This window comes from Oncorhynchus clarkii, chromosome 24, assembly GCF_045791955.1.
Source record: "Oncorhynchus clarkii lewisi isolate Uvic-CL-2024 chromosome 24, UVic_Ocla_1.0, whole genome shotgun sequence".
Lineage (NCBI taxonomy): Eukaryota > Metazoa > Chordata > Actinopteri > Salmoniformes > Salmonidae > Oncorhynchus > Oncorhynchus clarkii.
The window spans coordinates 18,070,120-18,097,341 of record NC_092170.1 but is presented as its reverse complement, the minus strand read 5'-3'; the positions used below and the strand labels follow the sequence as shown (position 1 = coordinate 18,097,341).

At 41.7% G+C, this 27,222-nt stretch overlaps 1 protein-coding gene across 1 annotated transcript in view; it reads left to right on the top strand.

Annotated features, from left to right (window-relative positions):
* The first annotated feature begins 2,978 nt into the window (after positions 1-2,978).
* LOC139383199 (elastin-like) overlaps positions 2,979-27,222 on the top strand; it is an 87,455-nt gene continuing 63,211 nt past the window's right edge. Inside the window, exons 1-2 of the mRNA XM_071127652.1 lie at positions 2,979-3,286; positions 26,878-26,952. Of these exons, the coding sequence (XP_070983753.1) occupies positions 3,211-3,286; positions 26,878-26,952 (151 nt within the window). The 5' untranslated portion in view covers positions 2,979-3,210. The remainder of the gene's footprint in view (positions 3,287-26,877; positions 26,953-27,222) is intronic.

Below are 27,222 nucleotides of genomic sequence, written 5' to 3'. Positions count from 1 at the left end.
AAGAAATCTGTCTTGTCACCTAAAACCCTCACAAACTTCTACAGATGCACAATTGAAAGCATCCCCTTGGGCTGTATCACCGCCTGGTACCAACACTGCACTGCCCACAACCACAAGGCTTTCCAGAGGGTGGTGAAGTCTGTCCAACGCATTACCGGGGGCAAACTACCCGCCCTCCAGGACACCTACAGCACCAGATATCACAGGAAGGCCAAAAAGATCATCAAGGACATTAACCACCCAGGTCACTGCCTGTATCATCCAGAAGGCAAGGTCAGTACAGGTGCATCAAAGCTGGGACCAAGAGACTGAAAAACAACTTCTATCTCAAGGCCATCAGACTGTTAAAAACCTCTACAGGATTGGTGTCCCCCCTGTGGGATGGTTGAGCTAACGTAGGTTAATGTGATTAGCATGAGGTTGTAAGTAACAAGTACATTTCCCAGGACATAGACATATCTGATATGGGCAGAAAGCTTAAATTCTTGTTAATCTAACTGCACTGTGCAATTTTCAGTAGCTATTATAGTGCAAGAATACCATGCTATTGTGTGAGGAGAGCGCACAGTTATGAACTTGAAAAGTTATTAATAAACCTTTTGATTTGATGCTTTCAGAAATTCCATTCCGTCAAAAGAAAAAAGGTTATTACGCTGATAAGAACTTGCATATAAGCAAATAAATGTCTTATCTGATATAGGTTCTCTTCAAGTTATACCCGCTGGCTGACCTGAAAGAACCCCCCTGGATTTGTACACTTCTTTAGATATCACAGTGACCCAACTCGTTGACCTGGTGTTCTCTATTGTGAAACCTCTATACAATAAAAGTCCAGATGATTCTGCACTCCAAAAAAAAATCTGAAAAAAACAATTGGAAGCATGGGAAATCCACTGAGGTTGATATTTAACTGTAGTAAACAAGTTTGTTTGTGAATGACCAAAGGCCCCTTCCAAGGCCCCTTCCAACTAGGAGTCCTGAGGCAAGCCTGATTGGAAGGGATCAAAATCAGGGAATCTTGACGTAAATGAAGTATGTCGCCACTATAAAGAGGACTGTTTGTCTTGGGCAACAGGGCCTATTTGTATGTGTGCTATAGCCTGTGTGTCAAGTTTATGTCTGAAAGAATAATCAGTGTTGGCCCCGACTCCTGCCAGAGAAAGAAACCCCGTTTGACCCCCCTTCTCACCTCAAAATCCAAATATGTGTCCCGGGACACAAATGAAGGATGGACAATGACAGCCTTGTCAGCGGTGAGATGTTTGGAAAGTAATGGGCTGCACTTCCTATGCTGAACTGAAACTGTTCACAGGTGTTTGGAGAGGAAGTGACCCGTGAGTCACCTGCCAGTGATCTATCTCCAACACAAACCTCCAACCGACACAACAGATCTGAAACCGATGATTTGAGTTCTGGTTATCCTCTAGATTAGAATTTAGATTCTCCCCCTTGTAGGAAGAATATGTTAACCCACAGTGAACCCTGGAAATGGGACTCTTATTGGGTAATCATTTGGGTAATCTGGTGCAGTGCTGAGCTAGCCAGCATCATGGTTTAGTAGCACTGTTTTAGTAAGATGGCACAGAGCTCTAACCTGACAGTCATGGCTGACTGAAAAGTGAGATATTTCAACCCAAGTTTTGGATGGAAAGTCCAAGCAAATAGGAAGTTCGGTTCCGCTTTTACTTTATGAGCTGGCTTCTAAATACGTTTTTCCTTTGTATTGCGGGTGACTTTAAAGCCATAGCACTGTAAAGCAAATGTTTACCATTAAGTTCTGAATGGAATGGAGAGGGCTCCGCCACACTTCATTAAAATAAACGTGTGCAATAGTGCTAGGATATACACTGAGATTGTATTACAGCAATGCAGGTATTACCTGTAAGAGAAAGGGAGGCAGCACAGTGAATCGTTTCTCTCCTAATGACTGTACAATATGCTTACTTTGGAAACTCTCATAAAAGAGGAATTCTGGCCATGAGCAGAATGCTCTCTGAGATCCAGGGGCAGCACAGGGAGTAGGTGATGTCTACCCAGCAGCTTCCATGGAGACCTCATAGGTAGGGTCTGTCGTTAAAACGTCATCGGAATGCCTCTCAAGCTGATTAATAGCTCAGAGGTCTGTCCTTATCCTGGCAGGGTAACTCAGGACAGTAGATTTTCAAACTATGTCAAGGTTGTGAATCGAAATGGGCTGCTTCAAGCTCCATTGCTCCATAGGGGGTCGCAGTTGGAGATGTAACTGTATGTGTGTGTTTAAACGTTTATCCTGCTGACCAAGCTGGCCTAGCTGAACAACAGTCTGATGTTTGTTAGAAGGCATTTCTCTGACAGCCATCTCTCTCTCAGTGACGCTGGCAGTGTTCTCACTGCCCTGCTAGAACCGCTCTTCACACGTGGGCCGTTGGGCAGGCTGAATTGCTATTTCTAGCCTCTTCAGACTATCTGCTGCCTCTGTTATGTTTCTGCCTTGATATTTGGTGAAAGTGTTACTGAATTGAAGTCTACTTTATTTTTCTTTTAAACTCTTTGATAGTTGTTCCCTCTGTCTGGAAGGATTTAGGGTCATCGGAACACCACTGAACCTGTGGAAAAAACCCTTAAGATATTGTGTTGCTGAAAACCCTCTACTCTATTACTAAGAGGAATAGTCATGGAAAACAGGTAATTACCCAAGATTTGTTCACTGGTTTACTCTCCCTCTCTTTCTCTTCTCCAGTCTCTCTCTTACTCTCTCTCTCCCTGTCTCTCTCCCTCTCTGTCTCTCTCACTGTGTACTTTAAAAGATAAGTCCTCTCTGAATCCATGCAAATGTCTGGCAGACAGTGCAATTCCTTTTGGATGAGGGGGGTGGGAAGGAGGGGGGTGTCTCCTTCTGCCTCTCTCTCTCCGTCCCTCTCTCTTTCTTTTCTCTCCCCCCTTCTCTCTCTCTCTCTCTCTCTGGCAGCAGAGCCTGCACTGTTGGCAGGAGTGACCAGAATAAAAACAGCAACACCAGACATAGGGGAGGGAAAAAAGCGAAGTGATCCATTGAACCAAAAGTCTTTGCCCTCTCTTAATTACGTAGTGGCCCATATCTTTTCTATTTTTTTTCCACTTAAAAAAAAAAAAAATCTTTCTTCTGTACTTGAAGACCTCTGGTTATTGGTAATTAGCTTGAGGAGAATAAAACCAGCCGATTGTGAGAGGGGTGGTGCATTGTGGAGCGAGATGGCTAACAGAATGGTTCTATCACTCCTTCATGGTCTCTTCTACCTATCTCTGATTCAGCCCTCTCTTCAAGGAGGTAGGTGTGTGCCTAGGTGAACTCAGCCATGACCTCTGCTACCTAGATAGCAGGCTTAGTTTAGAACAGGTGCAGGTCTATGTCTCTGTGTTTCTCTTTGCTCTTCTCAGTTGTTACACAGAGGACTTTAACCACTCCAACCTCTTTGTTGTGTGTGCAGTTCTGCCTATTTCATAAAGTGTATGGTATATTTGTCATGCATGCATTGATATCCACTGATCCAGTCTTGTCTTGTTTATTTTGTCTGCAAACCCTGCTAAAGAGGACCTGTCTAGAAAGCAATTCAGATAACTTATTTCTGTGCAAAATTCATGCAAAACCTTTTCTCCATAATTTTTTTTTTTTTTCTCTCAAATACTCTCAAAATGTTTGCATCTAAAATATAAACCATACTTCGAACTGAATATTTATTTTGAAAGTAGCACTTGTGACTATTCAGTCATGTTGATTCTATCTGACTCTCTGTACAAGTGTCAAAGATTTTAAAAGCCCCAACTTTCCATTGCACTTGAAGTTCAAGATAACAAAATTCTGTTCCATTGCATTGCAGATCTACCACTCACTGTCTCGATTATAATTAAAACACACAATGGTAATCTGCTCCATATTTGCATGTGCTTTGTGTTCTTGTAGTTGTGGCTAGTATTGTATTGAGGATATGAAAGGTAGTCTTTGCGAAAAATCTGTGTCACACATGGTAATATTGATCCAACAATTGGATCTCCAGCAATACTTTCAACTTGATTTTGAAATGATTGTGGTGGTTATAAAACCTAAACAAACACATTTTATTTATTTATTTCAGAGAAAGCTGGAGGAACTGTCCAACACTTGGCTTATGTTGGAAGTGCTCACTAGGAAGAGTGAACAATAAAATATATACAGTATATCCTAAACACAGTAATACAGAAATATGAGTGACCTGGCTTAGCGCAAATTGACATACAGTATGTTTGGTTTCTAGAGAGGACTGTTTCCAACAGGTTTCAGTGTTTTTGAGTGTGAATGAAATCAGGGCCGTATTCATTACGCCGATTCTGTAGCAAAACATTTATTAAACGGAAGCAAACAGAACAAAATGGGAAGGGACCTACCTGAATTTGTCCAATAGAAACTCTCGTTTTGCTCTGTTTGCTTCCATTTGGTTCTTAAACAGTAAACTGTTTCTGTAATGAATACGCCCCTGGCTTCAGGCACCGGAGGGGAGTTCTGTGTAGCTGTGTAGCTATATTGTAATGTAAAGCCGAATCCCATACAGTACTACAGCATGTTAGTGTGCAATGCATAACTCCATCTGGTCCCTCTTTCCCGTCAGCTACGTCATGTAGAATTACCCATAATGAATTCCCATGTGAACGGCAGTGTGTGTGTGTGTGTGTGTGTGTGTGTGTGTGTGTGTGTGTGTGTGTGTGTGTGTGTGTGTGTGTGTGTGTGTGTGTGTGTGTGTGTGTCTGTGTCTGTGTGTGTGTGTGTGTGTGTGTGTGAGATTCCTCTGTTCCACGGCATGTGGTCTGAGGTATTCATTTCTAACCAAGTTTGGGGCGGACAACAGCTTATCGTTTTGTACAGAGAGAGAGGGAGAGAGAGAGAAATGGTCAGTGATTGCTCGGAGCTGCGTATGTCGTTCACTCTTTCCTTCAAGCTGCAAGGAATTTCCACTTTCTCCTCTTTCCCTCCCTCCCTACTTAGATATTGTTCTTGTTTTGTTTATGCGAGCAGCCAGAGTTGTTTAGTCCCTCCAGTTGGAAAGCATGCTGAAGTTCTGCACTGCAGTCTGATCTCTTCAAGCCAAGCCAGATCTTTTCAAAATGTATTTATTTGCCCAAAAAGAATGCATGTATTTTCTGTTCCTCATCTGTTAGTATCTGAGTCTGAGCTATCATTCTCTCTAACGGTGTCAGATAGAGTTATAGATGGTGGAGCTGCTACAGTCCATTGTAAAACCCCTGACTGGAATATTTTGCCCTTATATAGTCTTATATTTAACTGTATCTTAAATCGGTGGCCGGATCTGCGATGTTGATGAGTGTGATAGGAGTAAATGGTCAAATTTAAATGAGGCGATTCATCATAAACTGTACACACAGTAATGCATCATCAATGTGACATGTCAGACACCTGTTACAGACACCTTATAATAAATTAATCTAATTTTGGCATGACAAACGCGTTTATGATGCTTGATACATCATAATTTTTACGTGACTTTGTGGTTTTTCCAAGCTGTCTCCTCTTTATTAGACTTTATTGGATGGCACGTTAACTTACAGATCAATAGAAGCCCCATTCACCTGTTAAGCAACTGTGATATTTGAATGTATGTGAAAACTGCCCAGAGCCTGTGGATCTGAGGACTGTGTATCTCTTAGGTAATATATTTGCTAATCTAATATTGTGTTTTCCGTTTTTGCCGTCACAGCAGTTTCCTTCCAACTCTTCTTTGCACTGACCTAAACTGGTGAGCCAATTGCCTCGTCTGAAACAAACAGAGCTCAGTTCAGCTTTTGAGAGCAGCAGCTCAGCTCAGGGAGAATTTACAGCATACGGACGGAGGGGCCAGCGAATATCAATATTGGCTTAGGAGCCAAACGTTGATCTTCAGTGAACGTAAAATCCATCCCTATCAAACCTGTTCTGAGGTGCTGAAACCAGCTCCAGCTGTCTCCGGCTGTGACCAGAAAGTTAAGAAACCCTCTAGCTCGTTCCAAGTAAGTGTCAATTATCTGAAAGTAATGCAAACCCCATTAACACCCAATCACCTTTTTAAGAGGGTTTTCCCCCGAAAAAAAACCCTTTGCTTGCTCATACTTTGGACAGTAATCATGAGAATGGGATTGAGGATCATTTTTTTTGTGAGTGTGAATGAGTTATGACGCATGAGGGAACGTCAGGGAAGGAGTTGGGTAATAAATATGCAGCTTGTCAGTTGTGATATGACTCTGTCTGGTGTCCCTGAGCATGTACTGTGGCAGACTGCTGAAATGTGTCATCAGTTCCTCTGTCCTATTTGTATTTTTTATTTAACCTTTATTTAACTAGGCAAGTCAGTTATAAACACATTCTTATTTTACAATGATGGCCAATCCTCCCCTAACCCGGACGACACTGGGCTAATTGTGCATCTCCCGATGGGCCTCCCGATCACGGCCGGTTGTGATACAGCCCGGGATCAAACCAGGGTCTGTAGTGACGCCTCTAGCACTGAGATGAAGTGCCTTAGACCGCTGCGCCACGCGGGAGCCCTCAATATTTTTTTTTACAATTCCTACAAACACCATCTTTCAGACGGATAGAGTGAGAATGGGATGTTAGAAATCTGAGAAGAGACAGATGGAGTTAAGTGGCCTCTTCCTCAAAGACACAGTCCCAAATGAAACCCTACTTCCTATATAATGCACTACTTTTGACTAGAGCCCTGTGTGCCCTGGTCAAAAGTATTACACTATAAAGGGCATAGTCTGACTAAATGTAATGCAGAGACTACAGTTCAATCAAGATCTCTCTGTAAAACTGTCTGCTCTGAGCACTTTTCGTTTGACCTAAATTGGCTAATTACCTTTTCATGAATGGTCATTCGTGTGGTATCCACACCCATCCGATCTGGATAGTATGAGACTTGTGAAGGAAAGACCTAACATTCTGTCAGCTTCCAATGCTACTGCCAATCCCTCTGGGATTAATAACTATTCTGGCATCCGACAAACTCTTCTCTCAACCGTCCATCTCTTTTCTGTACTTAGTCTCATAAAGTAATGTAATCAGAGTTTGTTCACTCTTTTACATGCTACATTTCCAAGAAGTGTATCAGATATCAATGTTTCAGTTCACACCTCAGTGTACTCTGTCACTTTAGTCCAGACAATTCCAGTCAATTACGGGTTTCAAAAACAGTGTCAGAGTCATTAGTTTCTGTTTTATGACCAACACTGTTAATGACACAACCCTGACAAGCATGCAGATGCCGGCAGAGGATAAAGAATAACAAAAGTTCCACCAACTCTGTTCATTTCCTTCCAGCCAGTCTCATAAGAATTAAGAAGCCCGAGTCTGTGAGTTTTTCCTCTGCATGCAGTGCTGCCTGGAAGCCCTGGAAGTCAGTTTGCCTCTTTTGGCGTCAAAGCTCAGGCTTTCAGGACTTCAGAGGATTCTAATCCGTTAGTTCTCTCCGTCAGTGACACTCTCCTGGCCGCACTTGAAGGTAAATGAAATCATGGCAGATCGAATGGCACACCTCGCCTGTCGGTTGGGCAGACTGGTGATGAATTGCCCTGGCTTGCTGTGTTGTGTTGCCCATGCTTCACTGCTGGTTTGGTTGGTAGATTCCCAATCTGATTATCTCGACTCTGATCTTCTCTGTTGAGCTTTGCAGTAGCTCTCTAGTTATTTATTGGGGACGTGTGTTTGTGAGGGAAGCACCTTTCTGGACTTAATCCCTTTGTATGAGGTGGGCTGCCAGGGAGGGATAACAGGACTAAAGTGACACCCTGGCGTCTTGTGGCTCGTTGTCAGAGGGGCTACTGTTCAGTGCCACAGGGCATCCACTTAGGGGAAAACTTAAACGTAATGTGATTTGATCACATCTTCTTCAAAACTGAATCCACTCAAAACTATTTAAAGAAAGAAAAAATAGGCATTTTAGACTTCATTTTGGTCTCTTTAGAGGAAGGGATATACATTTGGTCTTGAGTAAGGATGCTAAGGGAGGGTATATTACTTGTAACTTGCTAAGTTTACCAGTAAACTACCAGAAATGTTGTAACTTTCAAAGATTTTATGTAATTTGTCACAAGTCACCTAGTGGCCTTTTTGGGTACTTCTGATTATCACAGGTGCCTGTAATTATCTCTGTCCCACTGTGTAAAATAATAAAATATGATTTTAAAATAAAAAATAGAATAACAAAGCTGTAAAACATTCTAAATATAAACCATTGTAACACTCAATTAGTGAATAGGTGTGGAGTCAGGCGCAGAGAGCAAAGGATGCAGGAAAAACACACTTTAACAAAAATAGTATACCAAACCAGGTATAACTACAGAACAAAAGTACCCTATCGTGAAAAATAAAAGGACAGCGAGAAACCCAAATGAAAACACTAACCACTCTAACACATACAGATGAACAAGCCCGCACAAACAGAAGCGGGCTGAACGAACTTAAATAACCCCACCCTAACAACCAAACAAGGAACAGGTGAAACCAATTAGACAAAACCAAACGAACACAGAACAAAGGATCGGTGGCAGCTAGTAGACCGGCGACAACGACCGCCGAGTGCCACCCGAACAAGAAGGGGAGTCACCTTCGGTAATATTCGTGACAACCATAAATTTAGTGAATACCTTTGGTGTTTAATATAAGGATTTCAGCATAAATATCCTTTTTTATTTTAATATTAATACACTTTTAATTATTTTACTATGTCAATATGTCTTTGTTGTTAATGTTTTGGCACCAAACTGGTGGCAGTTGTGAAAAAAAGTCAATAGTTGGAAGAGTTGCAGAGTTAATTGAAAATAATGCCATTGTTGATTAGTTGCATTTTTCATTCATTAGGCTAAGTGGTACCACTCATGGACAATATGGACACAAATATAAACAAATGAATATATATGAATATACATTTTTTAAGTTATTAAATTACCAATGTTACAATAGATTGCCATAGATTATACAGTACCAGACAAAAGTGATTGGGTAATTGTGGAGGCCAGGTCATCTGATGCAGCTCTCCATCACTCTCCTTGGTCTAATAGCCCTTACACAGCCTGGAAGTGCCTTGGGTCACTGTCCTGTTGAAAAACAAATGATAGTCCCACTAAGCCCAAACCAGATGGGATGGTGTATCGCTACAGAATGCTGTGATAGCCATGCTATTAAAGTGTGCCTTGAATTCCAAATAAATCACAGACAGTGTCACCAGCAAAGCACCCCCCATACCATAACACCTTCTTCTCCATGCTTCACGGTGGGAAATACACATGCCGAGATCATCCGTTCACCCACACCGCATTTCACAAAGACATGGCGGTTGGAACCAAAAATATCCAATTTGGACTCCAGACCAAAGGACAAATGTTCACCAGTCTAAACTTCCATTGCTCGTGTTTCTTGGCCCAAACAAGTCTCTTTTTCTTATTGGTGTACTTTAGTAGGCATTTCTTTCCAGCAATTTGACCATGAAGGCCTGATTCACACAGTCTCCTCTGAACAGTTGATGTTGAGATGTGTCTGTTACCGGAACTCTGTGAAGAATTTATTTGGGCTGCAATTTCTGAGGCTGGCAACTCTAATGAACTTATCCTCTGCAGCAGAGGTAACTCTGTAACGATGTGCACTGAGAGTCGGGAAGCAAGTTCAGGGAGTGAATGTTTTAATAAATAAACGCAACATAAAACAAAACAAGAACAGCGCACAGACTTAACACTGGAACAGAAACAATAACGCCTGGGGATGGAACCAAAGGGAGTGACGTATATAGGGAAGGTATTCAGAGAGGTGATGGAGTCCAGGTGAGTCTGATGATGCGCAGGTGCACGTAATAATGGTAACAGGTGTGCGCCATAACGAGCAGCCTGGTGCCCTAGAGGCCGGAGAGGGAGCACACGTGACACTCTGGGTCTTCCTTTCCTGTGGTGGAACTCATGAGAGCCAGTTTCGTCATAGCGCTTGATGGTTTTTGCAACTGCACTTTAATAAACTTTCAAGGTTCTTGACATTTTCCAGATTGACTGACCTTCTTGTCTTAAAATAATGATGGACTGTCATTTCTATTTGCTTATTTGAGCAGTTCTTGCCGTAATATGGACTTGGTCTTTTACCAAATAGGGCTATCTTCTGTATACCACCTCTACAACTGATTGGCTCAAAAATGTACTTTTAATTTATATGTATTCCAGGTGACTACCTCATGAAGCTTGTTGAGAGAATGCCAAGAGTGTGCAAAGCTGTCATCAAGGAAAATGGTGGCTACTTTGAAGAATCTAAAAAATTAAATATATTTTGATTTGTTTAACACTTTTGCTTACTACATGAGGGGTTATTTCATAGTTTTGATTTCTTCACTATTATTCTACAATATAGAAAATAGTAAAAATAAAGAAAAACCCTTGAATGAGTAGGTGTGTCCAAACTGTATGTTAATTACCCAAATTTCTGAATGTTCCGGTACCTTTGCTAGATTACCGGTAGCTTTGCAACCCTAGTCTTGAGTTACACTCTGAGAACCAGGCCGTGCCTTCATTGTTGCTCCGTGACCCCTTTCAGTGCCAGAGTGAGCAGGGGCTCCTGGGTCGCTGGCAGGAGCCCCCTGAGGCCGCTATTGGAGATAAGACTCTCATTCTGCCGTGTTTATTCATTCCTCTCACACACTCACTGGCAGGACTGTTAACAGCTCTGACATTCTATCCGTTTTTGGCAGTTTTATATTAAAACATGCTCTCTCACTGCTGCACTCTCTCTCTCTCTCTCCCGGAGCCATTTTAGAACAGGATAGCATGGCTGGGAAATCGCTTATCCAAACATCTGAAGCGCTTACAGAACATGTAGTACGGAGTCATTACTGACACACTGGTTATAGATTTTGAGCATGACGATTTTTGCCGGTACGAGTGTTGTAGAAACCAAACCAGACCAGATTTGGGATGGAAGAGTTGGTTTAATAGATGCGTATTTCAAAAGGAGAGCACTGGAAATGTCCAGGGTGTACCGTAGCTCCATGACTGTTCTGCACACAACACAGATAGGCTGTTTAATGCAACCCATTTACAAATGCACGCCTGACGTTATAGGATTTGTGCTTTAACATGCTTACAACTGTAATGCCACAGGTTGATCGTAAAGACTTGACATGAAATCCTCGAAAAAAACACTAAGAGTACAACATTACACAGCACTGCCCTAATCACCATAAGCCCTTACCATGGTGAGGGAACAAGTATTGTTTTGTGGTTTGTTTATGCTCATGGTTTCGGTAGTGGGTTAATGTCAACCACACAAGCATCTCCCCAAAGATGTTTGGTCTGCGTGCTACTGGTGCCAAATGCTCAACAAAGAAGCACACCTACTTAACCCAGATGATTCATTCCCGACCATACTGAACAGCATTGTGACTAGTAGGCCTGGCCCCCAAACCTGGGTTCAAAATCCTTTCCAATACCTTAGCTGGGCTTGATTGAGCTTGACTGTTGCGATGGAATCAATAGTATTTAGTATTTTATTGGGATCCCCAAATAGTCACTGCCAAGGTAACGGCTACTCTTCCTGGGGTCCAAACAGAAAACAAAAGAACAAATAAAATGCATAATATACATAACTCTACATAACGTCCTGCCTCTGCCTTGCGCTTCAGAAACAGGAGATGTCCCCTGCCCTATGAACCGTTCCGGCTCGCACAAGTCAAGACTTCAACAAGGCCTGCCACCTACATAATACAATAGATAATATAGTTCAAATTACAATACAAAATATATAAAAATGTCTCTTCACAGTCCCCATTTTGCCATAAGGTGTTCATTTATCCATTTTTTAAATCTGGTTTTATTGCTAACTTGAGTAAATGGGGTGGCAGAGAGTTCCATGTAGTCATGGCTCTATTTAATACTGTGTGTTTCTCAGCCTCTGTTCTGGACCTGGAGACTGTAAAGAGACCTCTGATTGCATCTCTTGTGTTGTACTGATGAGTGTCCAAACTGTGTGCCAACAGCTTCAACAGACAGTTCGGTACCTTCAACACATCAACACCTTGCACAAATAGAAATAGTGATGCAGTCAATCTTTCCTCAACTTTGAGCCAGGAGAGATTGACATGCATGTTACTGACATTCGCCCTCCGTGTATATCTAAGTGCTGCTCTGTTCTGCACCAACTGCAATTGAACATATTCCCGTCTTTGCCGCACATGACCACACAACTGGATAATAGTCCCAGTGTGACAAAACTAGGGCCTGTAGGATCTGTCTGGTCAACTGAGATGTCAAGAAAGCACAGCAACGCCTTATCATGGAGAGACTTCTTCACATTTTAGCAACCATTGAGTCTATATGTTTTGACCATGACAGTTTGATATCTAGGGAAACAGACAGCAGTTTCGTCTCCTTGACTTGTACAATTCCACATTATTCAATAATAGATCTAAATAAGGTTTAGCATCGAGCGAGTGATTTGTCCCAAAAATGATGAAACATCTTCCAGGAACAATAAAAACACAATATGTACATGTTACAGTTCAATTAGAACATTTGGAAAAGGAATAAAACAACAATATGTGCATAGCAACTGTCCATTCTAAAACTGGGTGTCAGTTATTTATTTTACTGTGGTAGCCAATTTGTATACTGTTGAGTCGTCAGCGTACATAGACACACAGGCTTTATTCAAGGTCAGTGGAAGGTCATTAGTAAATACAGAAAACAATAATAGCCCAAGCCGGCTGCCCTGCGGTACACCACACTCAACTGAATTTGAATTAGGCTTCCTTTAATGAAAATCCTCTGTGTTCTATTAGATAGGTAACTCTCCATGATAAGGCAGAGGATGCAAATCCATAACACCTCTTTGCAATAGGTTATGATCAATTATATCAAAAGCTCCACTGAAGTCTAACAAAACAGCTTCTTCTTACTATCAAATAGAATAATTGCAAAGCTGCAAACCACATCCATCTTGCACTCCAAGCAGGCTAAAGCAAATTCTCAAATGATTTGAAAGACCTCGAATACCATTTGAACCCAGGTATACTGGCCTCAAACTGTGAGCAGTGAGGGAGGCGGTCGGTTGGTTGGTCTCGCTGGGCCAACACTCTCAAATGGGCCTTGCCAAGAATGTTCCTCAGTCTATTGGACCCACCCCGCTGTCCATTATCTGATCTCCCAGGTTTACTATGAACCCCATGCAGCAGATCCTAAAGGAACCTGTCTTGTAAAGATTCAGTCAAATCAGCCATCTCTGATGCTCTTATAAAACGTTCCATCTGCCAGATGTTTGGAGCGGCATGTCACTGTTTGTTTTATGACAATCATAAAGCATCATAAAAATACATGTAATATTTTCCAGTTATGGAGGACCCGTTCATGGCATTTTCTATTTTTCCTAATACCTCAGGTATTCACCGTTAAATGGTTCATATGGCATAATTAAGAGGGTAACATAAGAAACAATCATATACTGTTAGGGATAAAAATACAAAGCAATGTTATGATAATAGTTCCTTTATCACCATATAGATGGACAATCTTGCAAATGTTACTCAATGATTAAGAGGAAATTCCAAGCTTAACATGTGACAGATGTTTTTTAGTAACATGGATTATTGTCTTGGTTTAAGTGATGTCAACCTAGGAGTTCTATAAATCTTTGTTGTTTTGTTAGCACCAAAGTTAGTACATCATCTTTGGACCTGGTCCCATACCCACATACATTTGTGCCTAGTTTATGAAATGGTAGTAATGGGGGTCTGTTCGAACTTAGCTGACATTTCTGGTTCAGAAAAGACTGGAAGTTACACATTTTGTGCTTTTCTTCATACCCTGTAAGTGTGTAATGACGAACTACAGAGTACTTATGCTTTCCAGAATGAGGGTAAAACTTGGGTAAATATCTCATTATTCATGTCCTTTTCTGAACATAAAAATGTAAGTTACCTTGGATGGTTACTGAAAGTAACCTGTATCCTTGAAAATGCTAGTCTTATCATAGGCAATGAGCAGACTACTAATTACATACTTAGTTTTGCTCTGTCCTTTTAAGAGATTGTGTAAGATGTGATGAAGTAAGTTTCTTTAGAATCGAGATGCAATTTGCTCTGTGAAGTTCAGATTGTCATTCCATAGCTTACGTTCCTGTCATGTTCAATACATCGTCTATAAAATCTTCAAACCTTACGAAGTAAGAAGGAATTTGCAGCTGTTGCAAACCTTGTTTTTTTCATAGACATCGTCTCTCTGAACCTATGAAGGAGAGAGATCATGCACTATGTCAACCTCCCGGTACAGTAGGTAGGTTCTGTCTCACCCAAGAGACATCGGAGGGCTGAAGATTAGTGGCGATGATGAGATCGGAATTCCACCTCCTTTTAAAATAGTACCGTCTGTGTGTCATTTGTTTATTTGACTTTGCATACTTTACATTTATGCTCTGCTCCACAGATGTGTGTATCAGAGCGGCTGGGGCTGGGGCTGGGGCCTTGAGTTCAGTCAGAGGGAGAGAGGAGAGAAGGGGAAGAAAGGTGGAGGGAGAGAGGCACAGAGTTCTTCTATCAAGATTTACTCTTTTCACTCTTGTCTTTCTTTGACCCACCTCCCCCCTCCCTTTTCTCGCTAAGCGTTCTGGAAAATATAATGCTAAACTGTGACAAAAAGTAGGCCAGACGCCACACGTCTGATAGCTGTTGTTGCTTAGTGCCAGGAACCAGGGAGTCTTCTCCGCTCTGCACTGCTCTGTAGATCCTGGTCTCAGGATGTCAGCCTCCTTTAAGACTGAGCCTTTCACTGCAATCAGAATAGGAAGGCTGATATTAAGTTAGTCGAGCTACAGAGACCCTTCTGGGAGGGAGGGTGACCTGGACCTGCTGCTGGCCACACAGGCTTTACCAGACACAGACACACTTTCATTTACATGAGGCATGGATGGTGTGATACTGGTTCTCCTATTGGGACAGCCGAATAACCCTTTTAGGTTCTAAATAGCATCTTTTTTTGTGCAGTTAAATACCATTAATTTCCACATTAGACACTTCTGCAAGCGTTATAATGTCAAAATACGTTTATTACTCTGAGCATCTATTGTCATTTACCACTGTCACACCCGGTATGTACTTCCAAAAAGGTCTAAATAAAAATTAACAAGCAACCGAAAAAATGTATTGTCTGGAAAGATCATTGATTTGATCACCTACTGCTTGTTTCACAAGCACTGCAAGTAATGCAATAATATTTGATGTAAGTATATTGCCTTCAGAAAGTACTCATACATTCTTGCGGTTGTTAGTCTTTGTTTGCAGAGCACGTAGTTCCAGGCCGATAGAGTCTTCCATGGATGCTATGGGAAGTCTTTCCCTGTCGAATGACTCTGACATTGTCATGCTGTTCTGCTCTGACCGCATGTGGCAAACACTGCCTCCATATGAGAGGCATTTGCTGCTCATGTGCAAAGTCAACAAAAACAGAAAATGGCCCCCCAAAAGTTATTGAATAAAAGTATTTAATTTGTTTTGTATATTTAACACTGACAGAGAAATATCTAATTATGTCTCAATTTTGAAGAGTTCTTTACACAAAACTGGGAAAGTGATGTTAAAATGTGATTCTAAGACAGTGCTCCAAGTCATTTATTGAAGGTCATTAGAAAGCATTTTATTGTTAAACACCAGTGCAAAAAATTGATGATGGACATGAATTATTTTAGATAAATACATTGATTGAAGTGTGGAAACCGGAGCAGGGGATCAGACTCTTGGGAGCAGGGGATCAGACTCTTGGGAGCAGGGGATCAGACTCTTGGGAGCAGGGGATCAGACTCTTGGGAGCAGGGGATCAGACTCTTGGGAGCAGGGGATCAGACTCTTGGGAGCAGGGGATCAGACTCTTGGGAGCAGGGGATCAGACTCTTGGGAACAGGGGATCAGACTCTTGGGAGCAGGGGATCAGACTCTTGGGAATAACTCATAAAATCTTATTGAGGAATCTGAAAGAATGTGTAACTGCATAGTTTTAATAATGCTTTATGGCATGCTTATTTTATGTCTAATTGTTAACCACTGGCTAATCAACAAAGTGACATGTCCAGCACTCCATGTGATTTGTATAATTGCTTATTCTATATATGGTCTGGGAAGAAATAAAATGTGCATCAGTGAAGGCCCAAGGTTAGGCTAATCATAGCCTTGCACAAATATGTTTATTTTTCAGTTCAAGTTGGTTTAAATTGCTTGGCATCATTAGTCTTACGATCAAGGAAAATGGATTAGAAGAACATACGCCAGCCAGTATGGTCATTGCTGTGGAATACTCAAAGACTTATTACACATGGACTAAATCAGCATTACTTGTAGGTTGTAGGCTGTGTTTCTGTACAGCACTTTGTGACATCTGCCGATGTAAAAGGGCTTTATAAATACATTTGATTGATTGATTGAATTAAGGTAATCATTACATCATTCATTGTGTCATTGATTTAATTCACAAACAAACTGTTTTTTTTCGGTTATATACCGTGCCTTCAGAAAGTATTCATACCCCTTGACTTATTCCATATATGCTGTGTTACAATCTGATTTCAAAATCGATTAAATACAAAAAAGTGTCACCCATCTACATACAATACCCCATAATTTATTGAAAATGGAATACAGAAATATCTTATTTATTTTAAGTATTCACACACCTGAGTCAATACATGTTAGAAACTCCTTTGGCAGTGAATATAGCTGTGAGTCTTTCTGAGTAAGTCTCTAAGAGCTTTGCACATCTGGATCATACAATATTTTCACATTATTCTTCTTAAAACTCCTCAACCTCTGTCAAGTTGGTTGTTGATCCTTGCTAGACAACCATTTTCAGGTCTTGCCATATATTTTCAAGACGATATAAGTCAAAACTGTAACTAGGCCACTTAGGAACATTCAATGTCATCTTGGTAAGCAACTCCAGTGTATATTTGGCCTTGTGTTTTAGGTTATTGTCCTGCTGAAAGGTGAATTTGTCTCCCAGTGTCTGTTGAAAAGCAGACTGAAGCAGGTTTTCATCTAGTATTTTTACTGTGCTTAGCTTATTCCGTTTATTTTATCCCGACAAAATACTCCCTAGTCATTGCCGATGACAAGCATACCCATAACATGATGCAGACACCACCATGCTTGAAAAAATGACGAGTGGTACTCAGAGATATGTTGTTTTGATTTTTCCCCAAACATAAAGCTTTGTATTCAGGACATAAAGTTAATTTCTTTGCCCAATTTTATGCAGTTTTACTTTAGTGCCTTATTGCAAGCAGGATGCAGGTGATCTTCCCTTGTGAGGAATTGGAAAACCTCCTTGGTCTTTGTGGTTGAATCTGTGTTTGGAATTCACTGCTCGACTGAGGGACCTTACAGTAAATTGTATGTGTGGGGTAGAGAGATGAGGTAGTCATTCAAAAATCATCTTAACAACTATTATTGCACACAGAGTGAGTCCATGCAAATTATTATGTGACTTGTTGAGTAAAGTTTTACTCCTGACCTTATTTAGGCTTGCCATAGCAAAGGGGTTGAATACTTATTGACTCAAGACATTTCAGCTTTACATTTTTTATTAATTTGCAAAAAAAAAAATCTAAAAACATAATTATACTTTGACAATAAAAATAAAATAAAATACAATTGTATTTGTCACATGCACTGAATACAACAGGTGTCGACCTTACAGTGAAATGCTTACTTACAAGCCTTTAACCAACAATGCAGTTTTGGTACAGTGTCAATGTGCGAGGCACAGGCTAGTCGAGGTAATTGAGCTAATCTGTACATGTAGGTACTGTAGAAGTAAAGTGACTATGCATAGATAGTAAACAGAGAGTAACAGCAGCGTAAATGCAAATAGTCCAGGTAGCCATTTGATAAGCTGTTCATGAGTTTTATGGCTTGGGAGTAGAAGCTGTTAAGAAGCTTTTTTGACCTAGACTTGGCGATCCGGTACCGCTTGCCATGCGGTAGCAGAGAGAACAGTCTATGACTAGGGTGGCTGGAGTCTTTGGCAATTTTTAGGTCCTTCCTCTGACTCAGCCTGGTATAGAGGTCCTGGATGGCAGGAAGCTTGACCCCAGTGATGTACTGGGCCATACACATTACCCTCTGTAGTGCCTTGCAAGCAGTTGCCATACCAGGCGGTGACGGAACAAGTCAGGATGATCTCGATGGTGCAGCTGTAGAAATTTTTGAGGATCTGAGGACCCATGCCAAATCTTTTCAGTCTCCAGAGGGGTAATAGGTGTTGTCGTGCCCTCTTTACGACTGTCTTGGTGTGTTAGGACCATGATAATTTGAACTTGTAGCTCTCAACCTGCTTCACTACAGCCCCAATGATGAGAATAGGGCTGTGCTCGGTCTTTCTTTTCCTGTAGTCCACAATCATCTCCTTTGTCTAGAACATGTTGAGGGAGAGGTTGTTATCCTGGCGCCACAATGCCAGGTCTCTGACCTCCTCCCTATAGGCTGTCTCATTGTTGTCGGTGATCAGACCTACCATTGTTGTGTCGTCTGAAAAATTAATGATGGTGTTGGAGTCGTGCTTGGCCAAGCAGTCATGGGTGAACAGGGAGTACAGGAGGGGACTGAGCACACACCCTGTGTTGAAGATCAGCGTGGCAGATGTGTTGTTATCTACCCTTACCACCTTGGGGCGGCATGTCAGGAAGTCCGTGATCACACAGTCATCCTGAACAGCTGATGCTCTCATGCATGCTTTAGTGTTGCTTGCCTTGAGCATAGAAGTATTTTAGCTTGTCTGGTAGGCTCGTGTCACTGGGCAGCTCGCGGCTGTGCTTCCTTTTGTAATACATAATAGTTTGCAAGCCCTGCCACATCCGACGAGCGTCAGAGTCGGTGTGGTATGATTCAATCTTAATCCTGTATTGACGCTTTGCGTGTTTGATGGTTCGTCAGAGACCATAGCGGGATTTCTTATAAGCATCCGGGTTAGTGTCTTGCTCCTTGAAAGAGGCAGCTCTACCCTTTAGCTCAGTGCGGATGTTGCCTGTAATCCATGGCTTCTGGTTGGGGTACGTACGGTCACTGTGGAGACGATATCATCAATGCACATTTGATGAAGCCAGTGACTGATGTGGTGTACTCCTCAATGCCATCCGAAGAATCCCTGAATATATTCCAGTCTGTGCTAGCAAAACATTCCTGTAGCTTAGCATCTGCATCATCTGACCACTTCCGTATTGAGCGAGCACTGGTACTTCCTGCTTTAGTTTTTGCTTGTAAGCAGGAATCAGGAGGATAGAATTATGGTCAGATTAGCCAAATGAATGGCGAGGGAGAGATTTGTACGCGTGTCTGTGTGTGGAGTAAAGGTGGCCCAGAGTTTTTTCCTCTGGTTACACATGCAACATCCTGGTAGAAATGATTTCAAACTGATTAAATAGACAGCTATAGACAGCTATAAAAATGTTAACGTACCATTCTTAAATTTGGGGTCACTTAGAAATGGCCTTGTTTTTGAAAGAAAAGCAATTTTTTGTCCATTAAAATAACATACATTTGATCAGTGTAGACATTGTTAATGGTGTAAATGGCTATTGTAGCAGGAAACGGATGATTTTTAATGGAAGATCTACATAGGCGTACAGAGGCCCATTATCAGCAACCATCACTTGTGTGTGTTCCAATGGCATGTTGTGTTAGCTAATCCAAGTTTATCATTTTAAAAGGCTAATTGATCATTAGAAAACCCTTTTGCAATTATGTTAGCTGAAAACTGTTGTGCTGATTAAAGATACAATAAAACTGGCCTTTAGACTGGTTGAGTATCTGGAGCATCAGCCTTTGTGGGTTTGATTACAGGCTCAAAATGGCCAGAAACAAAGAAACTTCTTCTGAAACTCGTCAGTCTTTTCTTGTTCTGAGAAATGAAGAAAGCAAGAAACTGAAGATCTCGTACAACGCTGTGTACTACTCCCTTCACAGAACAGCGCAAACTGTCTCTAACCAGAATAGAAAGAGGAGTGGGAGGCTCCGGTGCACAACTGAGCAAGAGGACAAGTGCAATAGAGGGTTTAGTTTGACAAACAGACGTCTCACAAGTCCTCAACTGGCAGCTTCATTAAATAGTAACCGCAAAACACCAGTCTCAACATCAACGGGATGCTAGCCTTCTAGGCAGAGTTGCAAAGAAAAAGCCATATCTCAGACTGGCCAATAAAAATAAAAGATCCATATGAGCAAAATAACACAGACATTGGACAGAAGAAGATTTGGAAAAAAGTGTTATGGATAGACGAATCTAAGTTTGAGGTGTTCAGATCACAAAGAAGAACATTCGTGAGACGCAGAAAAAAATGAAAGATGCTAGAGGAGTGCTTGATGCCATCTGTGAAGCATGGTGGAGGCAATGTGATGGCCTGGGGGGGCTTTGGTGGTGGTAAAGTGGGAGATTTGTACAGGGTAAAAGGGATCTTGAAGAAGGAAGGCTATCACTCCATTTTGCAACGCCATGCCATACCCTGTGGCTGGTGCTTAATTGGAGCCAATTCCCTCCTACAACAGGACGACACAAAGCACAGCTCCAAACTATGCAAGAACTATTTAAGGAAGAAGCAGTCAGCTGGTATTCTGTCTATAATGGAGTGGTCACCACAGTCACCAGATCTCAACTCTATTGAGCTGTTGTGGGAGCAGCTTGACCGTATTGCCCATCAAGCCAATCCAACTATTGGGAGGTGCTTCAGGAAGCATGGGGTAAAATCTCTTCAGATTTCAAACAAATTGACAACTAGAATGCCAAAGGTCTGCAAGGCTGTAATTGCTGCAAATGGAGGATTCTTTGACAAAAGCAACAGGACACAATTATTGTTTCAATTAAAAATCATTATTTATAACCTTGTCAACATCTTGACTATATTTCCTATTCATTTTGCAACTCATGTCATGTATGTCTTCATGGAAAACAAGGACATTTCTATGTGACCCCAAACTTTTGAACAGCAGTGTAGATGAAAACGCTCTTGGTAAATAGTGTGGTCTACAGCTTATCATGAGATACTCTACCTCAGTCGAGCAAACCTTGAGACTTCCTTAATATTATATTTTGTGCACCAGTTGTTATTTACAAATAGACACAGACCGCCACCCCGTGTCTTACCAGAGGCAGCTGTTCTATCTTGCCGATGCACCGAAATCCCAGCCAGCTGTATGTTATCCATGTCATTGTTCAGCCACGACTCAGTGAAACATAAGATATTACAGTTTTTAATGTCCCATTGGTAGGATAGTCTTGATCAGAGCTCATCCATTTTATTATCCACTGATTGCACGTTGGATAATAGGACTGATGGTAGAGGCAGATTACCCACTCGCCACCAGATCCTTACAAGGCACCCCGACCTACATCCCCGATATCTCTGTCTCTTCTTCATACAATGACAGGATTTGGGCCTTGACGGGTGTCTGAAGTAAATCCTTCGCATCCAACTCATTAAAGAAAAAATCTTTGTCCAGTACGAGGTGAGTAATCGCTGTCCTGATATCCAGGAGCTCTCTTTGGTCAGAAGAGCAGAAACATTATGTACAAAATAAGTTACATTCCGGGGGTGACGGCAGTAAATTATGTTAGTTGCTCAGCGAAACTCCATATTTGGTAAGTAACAATCTTATTTTGACATTATAACGCTTGCAGAGCTGTCTAAAGGGAAAATAAATGGAAGCTAACTCGGCTAGAGAGGAGACTAGTCATATTCCTCATCTCCTCCTCTGCCCAGATACTAGTTCAGGCTTAGCCTAAAGATCTGTGAAAGCTCTCAGAGCCAGTGGATGGAGACGGGAGAGTAATGGTTCACTGAACTTTTAACAAGGGGTGGAGAATGCTAGCAATTAGCTAAGTGTGTTCACGCGTGTGACTGTGTGCACATGTGCTCCATAGACTTCCAGGCGTTTCATTATCCTGTAAAAAGGACCAATTATTAGACACCCAAAGCGCAAGGTCTTCAAAGTGACTATATTAGTCACCAGCTTTCTCTTAATTGGCGTAAACACTCATGTCCTTTACTGTGCCTTTAAAGAAAATGTCTCTCGTCACAGTTATTATTGGAAAAACCATCAATGACCATGGATAAATTAGGCATGCTCTGGATTGGAAAACAAGTTCTATTAAATCACTAATTTGTTTGCCATCCAGTCATTAGAAGTCCTTTTTCCTCTACAACTTTGCAATAAACTCGGGCCCTTATAGGTCTCTATAGGGTTTCAATGAACAGACCATCAGACATAGAGGCTTTTAAAATAGGTTTTCATTTGTATTCGGCTCCCTAGTTTTGGATTTGTTTGGTCTGGCTTTAATAAAATTCATGGCCAGCTAATGGTCGGTAAACATGTCAGTGCTTATTCCTCTGGCTGATACGCAAACTATAAACTAAACATAGCGCGGATACGCCCTATGGGGCTAAATCTGTTAGCTTAAGTCTCGTGGACAAAACGAGCCCATTCAACTTGAACTCAAAACAATCGGAGCAATGTTATTGTCTAATGGAGGATGCCAAAACATGGTTCAACATCGTAGACTAAATAAGATGTTTGTTCCAGTGCCTCAGAGGTAAGCCAGATCCATTTCATGGGAAACCATGTAATCGTTTGCAAAAATTCTCAGATGTTTGACTTATAAACTATATAGATTGCTAATGCAGGAAATTGCATGTTATGTTCACGGTGAATACCAGATAGAAACTACTTTACATCCTATATGGGATTAAATCAGGTTACTGGTCATTTATTGGTTACTTATATAACGGCAGGTTAATTCTGCCAGTCTCCTTTGCCTCCGGTATGACTTCCAATCACATGCATTCCAAAAGACTCCCATGATCAAATCATTCTTAGAGAACACTTAGAGTTTGAGCTAGACATTAAGATGAGCGATAAGAAACCAATGACTTCATACTGTAGGTCAGTATAGTTCACATTTCTTAGCTGAGGTCAATGAGTACCTAATTGGGTTGGTTCTTGTGAACCCAATGCCCCTTACTGGGTTCTGCTCTGCCCAGTAGTATGGTGTGGTAGCTACAGTACAGTAGTTATGATAGGACGGGCTTCTGGCCAGCTGAAAATTGGAGCAGAAATTACATTCACTCCATCTGCCCTCCCTTTCATCCCTGAGACAGGAAATCCTCCCTTTGATTGTGAAATGCAGGTCTGGCAGGTCAGGTTGAAGTGGCGAACAATCATTCCACCCTGCGGGTAAAGTACAGGACACTCACTACCTGGGGGCTCTGCCATGGAGCTGGCATGGCATGGCATTAACTGAACTGAGGGAGGAGGGTGGAACACAACCACACACTCATGTAGTGAAATGGCCTGGAGTGGACAGACACAAGCAAGCATACACACATTTAAGAGCACACACACACAAATCAATCCATTGACTTGCACACTCACACATACAGTACAGTGCCTTCGGAGGGTATACAGACCCGTTGACTATTTCCACATTTTATTACGTTACAACCTAAACTGGATTAAATCAATAATCATTAATAATAATAATAATCAAAATCCTCATCAATCTACACACAATACCCCAAAATGACAAAGCGAAAACAGGTTTTTCAAATTAAAAATCTATTAAAAATAAAATAAAACAGAAATACCTTATTTACATAATTATTCAGACCCTTTGCTATGAGACTCAAAATTGACCTCAGGTGCATCCTGTTTCCATTGATCAACCTTGAGATGTTTCTACAACTTGATTGGAGTCTACCTGTGGTAAGTTCAATCGATTGGACATGATTTGGAATGGCACACACCTGTCTATATAAGGAATGGAAGAAGTTTGGAAACACCAAGACTCCTCCTAGAGCTGGCCGCCCGGCCAAACTGGATAATCAGGGGAGAAAGACCTTTGTCAGGGAGGTGACCAAGAACCCGATGTTCCCTCTGACAGAGCTCTAGAGTTCATCTGTGGAGATGGGAGAACCTTCCAGAAGGACAAACATCTCTGCAGCACTCCACCAATCAGGCATTTATGGTAGAGTGGCCAGATGGAAGCCACTCCTCAGTAAAAGGCACATGACAGCCCTCTTGGGCAGCCAAGACAATGAGGGAGTGGCTTCGGGACAAGTCTCTGAATGTCCTTGAGGCCCAGCCAGAGCCCGGACTTGAACCCGATCGAACATGGAGAGACCTGAAAATAGCTGTGCAGCAGAGTTTGAGAGGATCTGCAAAGAAGATGGGAGAACTCCCCAAATACAGGTGTGCCAAGCTTGTAGCGTCATAACCAAGAAGACTTGAGGCTGTAATTGCTGCCAAAGGTGCCTCAACAAAGTACAGAGTAAAGGGTCTGAATACTTATGTAAATGTGATATATCTGTTTTAGATTTTTTTTAATAACTTAGCAAACATTTATAAAAACCTGTTTTTGCTTTGTCATTATGGAGTATTGTGTGTACATTGACGTGTATTTGTTTTATTTTATCCATTTTAGATGAACTCTGTAACCTAACAAAATGTGGGAAAAGTCAAGGGGTCTGAATAATTTTTGAAGGCGCTGTACACCATCCTCAGAGTATTTTGCTAAATGTTGTAGACTCTTAGAAAAAGGGGTTCCAAAAGGGTTCTTTGGCAATCCCCATAAGATAACCTTTTTTGGTTCCAGGTAGAACCCTTTTTGGTTCCATGTAGAACCCTCTGTGTAAAGGATTCTATATGGCACCCTTGACAGCCCTCTCTGAATGTTCAGCCATGTGAATTTTTTTTCCTTTGGAACCTTGAGCCTTGTGTGTTTAGCAAGTTCTTACGACTCAGCCAGCCATTAAGACCACAAGTCCAAACAGTAAGGAAACCCAATCGCCTCTTCTTCCCATCATCCAACTCCCTCACCATCTCAATTAAGAGCAGTTAGACTAGAGAGCATCCTCTCTCTGATCTGTTTTGGACCGATTCAGCTGTGAGCTCATTTGTTTTCCAAGGACACGGCTGCCACTCTCTTTCAAATAAATATTCACTCAAACCGACCCCTATTTACACTCTTAAACATTGTGTTTTTAAAACAACATGCAACGTCATTAAAACCATGTTAAAAATTCTAGCTCCGTAGCACAACCATTCAAATCCCTGCTGGCATGTACTGAGTTTTATTGAGAATAAATTTTCAGTTAAATGAAAACAGACCAGATAGACAAAATATTTTCCCTCTCTGCTAATCAGATTTTGGTGTGCAATTTGTGTGATTTATGTGAATATGACTGACTCTGTTGTCCTCGCTAACCTTTCTCTCCAAATGAGTGACTCAGTGTGGGCTTCAGCAGGCGCGGTGTTGTGCTCCAGTGTAGATTTTCACAGTTTATGTTAACTTTCCACCAGAAACACGACTGCATGAGCTGACTTATTAGCGTGCTTTGTTCCATTCCTTCATGGTTTGCTTTGGCTGGGGGATGCCATAAGTTTCCCCCTCTTTATTCCTCTCTCCCTCTCTCTGTCTCTCTCTGTCTCTCTCTGTCTCTCTCTGTCTCTCTCTCTCTCTCTCTCTCTCTCTCTCTCTCTCTCTCTCTCTCTCTCTCTCTCGTCTCTCTCTCTCTCTCTCTCTCTCTCTCTCTCTCTCTCTCTCTCTCATACCTCGCTCTCCTTCTCTAACACACACACCTCTCTCCCTTTCTTCTTCCCTCTCTCTCCCTTCTTTCCACCTTACAGTTAAGGGGTTCTTACAGTATATTTCAGAATCCTGTAGCCTGTAGCAGACAAACGTTCTTGCTGATTACCTTGTTGAGTAGCACTGACGTCTCACATGCTAAACTCCTCCTAGGGGCTGAGAGAGAGAAAGAACATTGATGTGGCAATGGTGGCAGTAAACTTTTTACAATGTCACAGCATGTTACGTAAAACCATGGCCAAACCTCCCTCTATGCACCAACAGCATACCCACAGGTTTTTTCCCTCCTGCTTCCCCCATTTGCCCAACTGAACATGACCAGAAAAGGGCCGTCTTCATGTATTCACTATACTGCCAAAATTCAACTGACAGAAATACCTTGTAATAACTTGTAATATTTTACTTAACTACCTAATAACAGGACCTAGTGGACTACATACCAATGCACTGCCTACATTCACATCATATTCTGCATAAATAAAAACATGAGGGTCTTTGACATGTGGCTTAAATGAATTAGTCTTCAACAACAACACATGTAAAAGTCATTAAATATAATCTACATCATTTTAAGGTCCTCAGCTTCTACACTACACCATTTTGAGGTGATACAAACCAGGTTTTTCTTTCAAATATATAATGTTATAATTGAGGCCTGAGCTCACCGCTCACAGAGAAGAGCTGTGTGGTTAGTCGTCCCAGAACAACTAGTGGTTTCTTCTTGTTTCGGTTGGGTTTCTTCTACACATAAGGCAGCTATTTATGACCTATAGAACGTCTATCTCGGGACTGGGCTGGACCTCGGCTAGGAAATCGGTAGAGACGGGGAACATGAATATGCAATGTTAAGACTTGGTCAAAATGTTCCCTGTTCCTCCAACTGCAATACCTCATCTCACTGCTAGCTTAAAACAAAGGCATTTTTGATATTGAGGCTTTGCCTTGACCTCTTACTGTACCACAGTTTTGTTTTGCACTACATCATGGGTTTGACTCATCCCACAGGCAAGCGAGACTAGATTTTTGGTTGTCTAGATTCAAGATTACTTTGAATAAGGAGTGAGTGGTTAGCTGTACAATGGGTTGAGGGTTAGGCTGTGGGTACGTAAGTTAGAGTGTTGGTCATGGCTGAGGTTTGAAATATAGTCATTTAAAAACTATGGATTGCAGTCTAGATGTTGGACCGTTAGATTAGTGTCGTGAAGTCATACAGAGCTGTCCCTGACCAGGTATGTTACCTGTCTGTCTCTCCAGGTGTGTATGTGCCGGCTGGTGCTGGAGTCAGACCAGGAGCAGGAGGATCTGGACCAGGTGCTGGTCTCTACCCAGGTAACATATTAGCTACCTACGCCTGCACAACGCAACACATGACACAACATGTCTCTTTCTATAAAGTACAGTGACGTCCGGTGAGGTCTGAGGCCGGAAGCCCACCCATCTGACGTCTATCCTTTTGGTTAAAGACATCAGTGACTTAGGAGTTGACTGTTGACCCTCAGTTTTAAAAATCTCTCGGTCACGATGGAGATGATGGCAAGGGATGAGAGTTGTCCTTGATCAATATTTGTTTCAGTGCAGAAAATATTATCTTAACTGATG